This window comes from Microtus ochrogaster, linkage group LG2 (genome assembly GCF_000317375.1).
Source record: "Microtus ochrogaster isolate Prairie Vole_2 linkage group LG2, MicOch1.0, whole genome shotgun sequence".
Lineage (NCBI taxonomy): Eukaryota > Metazoa > Chordata > Mammalia > Rodentia > Cricetidae > Microtus > Microtus ochrogaster.
Genome location: NC_022028.1, coordinates 46273037 through 46282388, shown reverse-complemented (window position 1 = coordinate 46282388; position 9352 = coordinate 46273037). Strand labels below are relative to the sequence as shown.

At 39.9% G+C, this 9352-nt stretch overlaps 1 protein-coding gene across 2 annotated transcripts in view; it reads right to left on the bottom strand.

Moving 5' to 3' along the window:
* Nucleotides 1–1096: 1096 nt before the first annotated feature.
* LOC101979689 (solute carrier family 5 member 4A) overlaps nucleotides 1097–9352 on the bottom strand; it is a 35475-nt gene continuing 27219 nt past the window's right edge. Inside the window, exons 12-15 of one of the 2 annotated variants that reach the window (XM_005360447.2) lie at nucleotides 8745–8913; nucleotides 7701–7916; nucleotides 4786–4888; nucleotides 1097–1675 (exon numbers count right to left, since the gene is read on the bottom strand). In XM_005360447.2, coding sequence (XP_005360504.1) covers nucleotides 1461–1675; nucleotides 4786–4888; nucleotides 7701–7916; nucleotides 8745–8913 — 703 coding nt within the window. In that variant the 3' untranslated portion in view covers nucleotides 1097–1460. Of the gene's footprint in view, nucleotides 1676–4764; nucleotides 4889–7700; nucleotides 7917–8744; nucleotides 8914–9352 lie in introns of both variants that reach the window. The other variant, XM_026785390.1, reaches the window with a different exon arrangement.

Genomic DNA, 9352 nt, shown 5'->3' with positions numbered 1-9352 from the left:
TTTATTGTCAGCCCACTCGCTGACAGATGAGGAAACTGCATGTGGCAGTTAGCTCTGCAGCCATTAAAGGTTGTTACCTAAAAGTTGGGTCATAAAAGGTAAAACGAGTCAGGAAGCATCTCTTCCTTCTGGAGCTGGAATTATCCAGAAGCAGAACAAATGCAAAACAGGGTCTGGTGTGTATGTGTGCCCATGAGTGCCTCTTCACCCCACAGTTAAATAGGGTATTTGGATGCATTGTGTGTGTGTGTGTGTGTGTGTGTGTGTGTGTGTGTGTGCACGCATGCGTGCACGGTATGTATGCCCAGGAATGCCTCTTCACCCCACAGTTAAATAGGGTATTTGGATGCATTGTGTGTGTGTGTGTGTGTGTGTATGTGTGTGTGTGTGTGTGTGTGCACGGTATGTGTGCCCAGGAGTGCCTCTATACCTACGGTTAAATGGGATATTCAGTTGGTGGGTGAGTAGAGGTGTGTGGAAGATCTGGGAGGAATTCAGGAAAGGAAGGAATATGATCGAACTATACTCTCTGAAAAAATATTTTAAAGGAAAAATGAGATAAATTCAACTTGGAGCTCAGGGAGCCCTGAGGAAGAGAGGGAACAAGAATTTTAGGAGCTGAAGGGGTTGAGGACACCATAAGAACGAGGTTCATAAACATCACCTAAGCAGGGCTTGTGTGCCTCACAGAGACTAAACTGCAGCCACGAAGTCAGCGTGGATCTGTACTAGGTCCTCTGCGTATGCCCTGGCGATGATGATGATGATGATGATGATGATGATGATGATGATGATGATGATGATGATTGATGATGATGATGATGTCATGATGTTTTTATGGGACTCCAGCAGTGATGGGGTGTCTCTGACTGTTTTGCCTGCCTCGGGAGTCTCTTTCTCCTATTGGTTTGCCTCACCCAGCCTTGATATGAGATTTTGTGCTTAGTCTTATTGTATCTCATGCCATGTTTGGTTGATATTCCTAAGACGCCTGATCTTTTCTGAAGGAAATCAGAGAAGTGGATCTGTGGGAGAGGGGAAGAGGGAGCTGGGAGGAGTCAAGGTAGGGGAAACTGTAGTTGGAATATGTTGTATGAGAGAAGAAGAAATAAATTTAAAAAAAATAAATAAATGTGTAGTCAATGACCATAGTGTTCTTTATAAAAGAGAAGTGGAAAAGCTGGAGATATGGTGTTTATTAAATTACAATGTGTATATTATGTGATAGTTATTGAAATAGTTAAAAATCCTATAAAGTAGAAAATACCCATAAAATATCACTGTTATAAACATGAATATATGATCTCATCTATGTAAAATAATTTATATTTATATAAAAGTTACCTCTGTGTAAGTGGTAGTGTTTGAAAAATTTTAAGAAGCAATGGTACATAAAAATTAAAGTCCTAACAGAATACGTAGGAGAAAATTACATCGAGTCATTGAGGGTGAAATAGAGCTCAGCCAAAATAGCCATAGAAAAAAACTGCCACCGCCAGGAGGACAATGGCATTGGTGTTCATGACATTCCTCCAGAAGGGCTCCTCTGTGGTGTCTGTGAGTTTCTTTTTCAAGACTTCTTCCTCTTCTTTAGTTAGCTTGGGCTCTGTTTTTTGCAAACCACAGAATAAATCATAAGTCTTCTTGAGACATCCACGAGGTTTCTCCGTTTGATCTGGAACAAAGAAAGGGAAATAAACCATCATCAAATATGGACGAACATCTGTTCAGTGCCGTAGAGATGTCTGTAAATGGTGACCACAATTTTTATAAGAGCCAGAAGAATACTGAGAAAATATTTATAAATTTGACTATATAAAGGTTGAAAAGTATCCCCCAAAGTGAGTTTAAAAGGTGACTAAATGGGGGTAACAAGGGGAGGGATTTGCATGCAATACCACAGAGGCTTTTCTGGTCTCAACATACAATGGGTTTTTGAAATTAAAAAAAAGAAGAAAACATTTAGAGAGCCATTTAAATACTATAGAGTTGATAAACAACTTAAAAGAAGAAGGTATCTTAAGATCACTTCAAAAATTAAAAATATATTACAATACTTGTTTTCACAATTGTTGGCAAAAATTCCAATAATGTGCTTCATGAAAATATCTTTGTGACACTATCCTAGGATCTTGGTGTGTGTAAAGAGAGCCGAGGCATCCCTCCTGCTGTGGCTTTACTGGGGAGAATACTAAGAAATGAGGTTGAGGCTAGACACTTGATCAAAAGAAGTGAAGATGGAATCACATGTAACTGAATGCCATCTCAGCACCTGGCGGGTAGAAGGATACACATCAGGTGAGTCGGTGGATGTATTTCATATCTATCAAGGTATCTTCCTTATTATACCAGTGTGGGATTTGAATACTTAGTTTGTTATAAAACAACAACTTCTTAAGAATTGGATAACTGAAGAAACCAGATTAAGTATAGGTGTCATCTGTCATCAAAGAAGCTTATCTCCACAGTACATGAAGTCGTTACAGAAAAGCTCAGCCTGACACAATGCTGAGGTCAAGCCACGCTCGCTCCAGTGGATACATTTATATCTCGCTCAGATGCTGGAACTGAGATAAAAGATCTTGGAAGAAGGGTAACAAAGATTGTAAGCGCCAGAATACCAGAAGATCTGCTGTGAAACATTCTTTCACAGAAATGGCTGCGTCTCACAGGTTCCTATTGTTGTGATGAAACAGCATCCCCAAAAAGCAAGCTGGGGAGGAAAGAGTTTGTATTTCATTATACTTCAGGTAACAGTCCTTCATCGAAGGAGGTCAGGACAAGAACACAAGCAGGGCAGGAGCCTGGAGGCAGGAGCTGATGCAGAGACCACGGAGGGGTGCTGCTTACTGGCTTGCTCCACATGGCTTGCTCAGCCTGCTTTACTACAGAACCCAGAACCAACAGCCCAGCGATGGCACCACACCACCAGGGCTGTACCCTCCCTAGTCAATCACTAATTAAGAAAATGCCTTATAGCTGAATCTTATGGAGGCATTTTCTCAATTGAGGTTCCCTCCTTTCAGATAACTCTAGTTTGTATCAAGTTGACATAAAACTAACCAGCACAAGCTGTATAAACGAGACAAGAATGATACCAATATTAATAGACTTGCTGACATAGAAGGGGAAAAATCTCACCACGTTCTACTCCTAGGCAAAGAACTACAGGCAAGGAATGACTTGCCAAGAATGGGAGAATTAACCTCTCCTAGAAATGAGCCCAAAGCGGTCAGCTCTGAAACCATATACACATAACAGAAATAGATTCATTAGGCTATATTCATGCATTTCTGAAAACATGCACACGCATGCATGCGTGCACACACACATATATAACATTATTTAAAGAAAAAGAGACTATAATTGTTGGGAGGAGTGGAGGAAGAGGGATTGAGGAGCAAGAGGGAGCAAAGGGAAGGGGAAAGTGATATAATTACACTTTAATTGAAAGGAGGCAAACTTCCTACAGGTAGGCTGCTCCAACACCCCCACCCCATCCATCATACCCTGCAAGCTACAAGCTACAACCTAGATGTCCCTCAACCAATGAATGGATTAAAAAAAAAAAGTGGCACCTTTACACAATGGAGTACTACTCAGTGATAAAAAATAACGAGATCTTAAAATTTGCATGCAAATGGATGGAACTTTAAAAATAAATATCCTGAATGAAGTAACCCAGACCCAGAAAGATGAACATGCTATGCACTCACTCATAAGTGGATACTAGCTATAAAACAAAAAATAATGAGCCTATAATCCATGATCCTAAAGAAGTTAAGTAACAAGGTGAACCCTAAGAAAAACATATGTAGATCCACCTGGAAAGGAGAAATCGACAAGATCACCTGACAAAACTGGGAGCTTGGGGGTGGGGGAAGAAGGAAGGGCAGAAAGGAAAAAGGAGGGGAAAAGAGGAGGAGGGCAGGAGGGAGGAGAACTTGTGGGAACCGGATAGTGGAGATGGAGGAAGGACAGAGATGAGAGCAAGGAAAGAGATATTCTGATTGAGGGAGCCATTATGGAGCTAGCAAGAAATCTGGCACTAGAGAAATTCCCAGGAATCCACAAAGATGCCCAAGCTAAGACCCTAAACAACAAAGGAGAGGGTGCCTGAACTGGCCTTGCCCTGTAGTCAGATTGATGACTATCTTAAATGTCACCATAGACTTTTCATTCAGTAACTGATGGAAGCAGAGGCAGAGACCCACAGCAGAGCTCTGTGTGGCCTGAGCTCCCAGAGTCCACTTGAAGAGTGGGAGGAGTGAGAATGTGAGCAAAGAGGTCAAGACCATGATGGGGGCACCCATTGAAACAGTCTACCTGAGCTAATGGGAGCTCACCAACCCCAGCCAGACAGGGAAGGAATCAGCATAGTACCAAAGTAGGCCCTCTGAATGTGGCTGACAGTTGTATGGCCAGGACAGACTGCAAGGCCACTGGCTGTGGCACCAGGATTTATTCCTACTGCTTGAACTGGCTTTTTGGGAACCCATTCTCTTTACTAAGATACCTTGCTCAGCCTAGATATAGTAGGGAAGGCCTTGGTCCTTCCCCTAAGCAATGTGCCTTACCCTCTCTGAGGAGTGGATGGGGGTGGTTTAGGGGGATGGGTGGAAAAAATGGGAGGAGGGGAGGGATTGGGAACTGGGATTGGTATGTAAAATGAAAAATGATAGTTTGTTTTCTTTTTAAAAAGATAAAATAAAAAAAGATAAAACCGTATATATCGAAATCCCCAGGCAGCCACACTATGAAAACCAATACTGAGTGAGTCGTTACCGTCTTCATTCCTGTCATCAGTTCCTTCCTCCTTTTTCTCCTCTGCATCTAAATCGGTTCTTTCCTCTTCACTGTTCCGGAGAGTCCAGCACAGGCGGTACAGCTGAGAGGAGACCACAGAGAGCATTAGCAAAATGTACATGTTTGTGAAAACCGAGCAGCAGTCTCGGTTTTATATAACTAAAAAAATAAAAAATCAGACTGCACAAAAGAGTATTATGGATTGTAATGAATATTACAATATCCAGTCATATCATGCTTCCCCAAAACACACAAACCATTTAAACTCATTTCTGTTTTTAATTCTTTGGGAAATATTTAAAAATTTAAAATTTCTAAAACACTTTGGGTTTTATACTTTCAGAAAAGTAGGAGATTAACCTAGCCTAAATTACACCTGGCTTCACTCATTGCCTTATTGTCTACTGTGAATGGTGACGTCATTTGTTAGTTCATTGTCCTTATTGTCTGTCAATATTAAACTTCATTGTTATTTCATTGTCCTTATTGTCTAGCTGATAATAGTAATTTTATTGTTATTTCATTGTCCTTCTGTTCTTTCAATTGTAACTTCGTTGTTTAACTGTGAGTAGTAACTTCATTGCTATTTCACTGTCCTTGTTGTCTGTTACTAGTCTCTTCATTGTTACTTTCAGCCTGGTTAGATATTGTCTTCGCATTTAATTTTGTTGTTGTTGTGACGTAGTTTCTCAGGTAGCCCAGATTGACCTTGTACTTGCTATGTAGCTGAGGATGTCCTTGAACTTCTGACCTTCCTGCCTCCCCCTCCCAGGGGCTGGTGCACCATCATTAAAAAATTCACAATAAATTATGATTATTATGTTAGCCGTAAGGAAATAACACTATGTTTATTGGTTTGGAAACTATGACATGCTCAGTCAATAGCCAATACTCAGAATACATATTTAGTCATCAATTCCGTTGACATATTATTGGCAAAGTAATTTTGCAGTCGTTGGCATTGACTTTCCCCACCACACACCATCTACTGCCCTCCTTAAAAAATGCAAACAAGATTGCCTTAAGATTGAGTGATGAATAAAAAACACATAAAAAGTTATATAATGTATAAAATGGTAGTAATAAGGAATATTAGTAATACATATACTATATACTATTTGTAATAAATATTAGTATAATTATGTGTAATATATGAAAATAATAGAAAATATAAATACACATGCTTCATTAGCATGTAAATATAATACATGATATATGAATATATATAATGACAGCCTCTCTTCCCTACTCCCACTCTGCAAAGAAATAAACAGTCTAGACTAGAAAGTCATGGAAGAGAAATCTTAAAATTATGATGAAGATGCTGAAGTGTAGCTATTCACAGTTGATGGTTTCTGGACGGGTTGGGGTTAGGGAAAGACTCAGTTTACTTTAAAGGGCTGGACACTGAGAATTTGACCATGCTCCAGTGAGTATATGGGCAACATAAAATAGAATTTTCATTTTTTTTTCTTCTTTTGATTTGGGGAAGGTGACAAGTGTTCGGGGTGGACCTGGGAGGACCGGGAAGTGAGTGCCAACAAGGTACATTATGTGAAATTCCCAAGTAATCATAGAAATGTGTAAAAATATTTATATTTATAAAAATAAAATTATAACATGACAACTATAATATATAATATACTTACAACATAAAATATAATATATAAAATACAACATATATTTGTATACTAATATTGCTTATTACATAAAATGAAAAATGATAAATATTTGCTTGCCCTTCACAGTGTCTGCTAGACAAAATTTCAATTGTCTTTCTGTATGTTTTTGTCTACATGTAGACACACACACACTATTTATATTCCACAAGTTTATAAGATTTATAAGATCCCATATGGTTTTGAATGTGTTTTTCTCGCTGAATAACTTTATAGACATTCTCAAGTAATACAGCTGCCTTAAACACCTACAGAACATTTGGCACACTATTATTATAGAGTCATTTTCTTAGAAGTGGCAATTCGGGTTGTACTCCAACTTTTCCATTTTCATAGTCAATAACATTTGCAGGGAAAACCCTGATTCATATGTTTTCCCTACACTCCTGAGCCCAAGATTAATAACTCCCGAATTGAGAGAATCAGAGTTTAATAAAGAACGCCCAGTTGCGTGCTTACCCAGCACCAATTGCCACACTTACCAATAATTTTGGATGCTGAAATTTTACTAAATCTTCACCAACATTTTATATTAGCAGTGGCAAGCAGCATTTTTGTCAGCTTGAAAGACAAAAATGTACCTCATTGTTCCATTTTGCCTTTTCTTGACCACTGTTACTCTGCTTTTGGAAAACATATTTATATAGGCCTTCATAATGGATCTGAGTTTCTGCTCAAACCCAGAGAGGCCAGATGGACAGGTCTGCTGTGAGGTCTTTCTCCATCTACAGAACAGGAGGGACTATTCTCTTCCCAGTGTGTATAACAATGTCATAGACACGCTCTCCAACAGTATCGTGAAGCTTTTGAAGTAGAATGCTCACTGTTTTTATTATTTGTGTGCAATGTGTTTATGGGTGTGTGCAAGGGCACGCATGGCAGCTGGAGGAGGATTTTCTGGACTCAGTCCCCTCCTTCTACTTCTATGTGGGTCCCAGAGATTGAACTCAGCTTGTTGCTGGGCTTGCTTAGAAAGTCCCTTTCCCTGTGGAGACATCTCACTGGCCTTAAAAATGTATGCCCATGTCTTCGCCTCTTAGCAATATACTGTAGCTTCGCACATACGTGATCAATTTGTTCAGTTGGAAGCTGATTGATTATCTTTTAGGTTCCTCCTAAATTTAATAATTCAACAATCCCATTAGCCTGACATTAGCTGAGGTTGCCATTATGCAAATACGGAAAGCGAATGATACCAGTTTGTGCAACACTCACGTGTACATCAGAGATGGGTTTTGTTAAGAAAGAAACTCCCAGGGCAACCAACATAGACACGAAGAAGAGAATGATGGCATAGTATAGATAGTGCACTCCACAGATGATCGTGGGACAGTTACTGGCGACCAGGCAACTCCCTGTCCCATAAGAAAACTCTGCGATCATACGGATAAGGCCCAATAAGAGTCCAGCCATCAGACCCCAGAATGCTCCCTGTTAAAAACAAAACAAGAACACATCCAAGAGTGCTTAGGAAAGATGAGACGCTCATTCAGATAAGTCATAATTAATTACTACTGTGTTCTTAGACAAGGACCAACAAACTGGGAAGGTTACAAACACAAACTATCAGCAGGAAGTTGTCCTCTGAGGTCTTGAAATACCATCACAGTGTTGACTATACAACCACAGGACTCTACTGTCAACACTGACCCAAAATGAAAATTTTCTAAGTTGTCTTTTATATGTAAAATAAAAACTTGTGCTTTATTTTGTAGAAGAAGGAGAATCATGATATTCATGCTACACAATTTGAAGAGCCGAGCAAGCACTAGACACTAAGTGGTAGGAATCTGTCACTTGCCTGAAAAATCACATGATATAGTGAACAGCTAGAAGCACACAAGGCATGAGACATAGACGTAAGCAGATCAACTATTCTCACCACAATAACAGTGAACGTATTTTAATTTTTACTAGCTTTTCCAGAAGTGTTTACTATCTGCCTTGATTCTCATAACCACTCGTATAAAGTGGGCACTGTTATCATCCTCACTGGACAGAGTGGAGTTATTGGCTTCCGGCCACTATGGTAGAGTCCTGATGGGACACGGACAACCCGTCTCCTAAACTGTCCTCCAGCACGGCACTGAGCACAAGGTGGCAAATCACTCTTTAGTAAGGATCAGACATGGTGACGACAGTAGAAACTGAGACAGGCCTTGAGTACACACGGAATAGCAAGAACACATCGTGTGGCACCAGGAGAGAAACTATTGTTTCCTGCACCTGCTGGGAAACCCCTCCCCGTTTCCCACTTACTTGTTCATTGACTCTTTTACAGAAGATGGCAAGCAGGAAGATAGCTGCGATAGGAGGCCCCAGGTAGCTAGAGATGGACTCTGTATAGTGGATCAGCTGTCCACCCTGAGATACTTCTACTATGGGGACCCACAGGATGCTGGTGACAATTAACACAGCAACAAACAGCCTGTAAAAATAATTCAGACATTAAACAACAGTACCACATGTATATCTGCTGAGTTTTTAAATTTATCCCTGTGCCACTCATTCATGCTCAAAATAAAACTCTGTTTCCTGAACTGATAGGAACCCATGCTGTGCTAACCGTCTGTTGGTTCACTGTCGACAATTCTTACCTAAACCTGCCGCAAGGCTTCAGGTAAGCTTAGCGCTTCCTAGTTGGATGTCAGCAGTAGTTAATCATCCTTAATACAATGCATACATCTCAGAAATTAATACTGTAGTAGTTTTGTTAATTGGCAGTTATTTGTATAATAAAGTAGAATCCATTTTATTTTTTTCTTAGTTAGAGAGAACTGAAGGAGTTTCCGTAAGAAAGAAAACCAAATGCTTCCCAAGCCACTTCGATTGCTTTCTGTCACACGCTCGAGTGGTCAAGCATGACC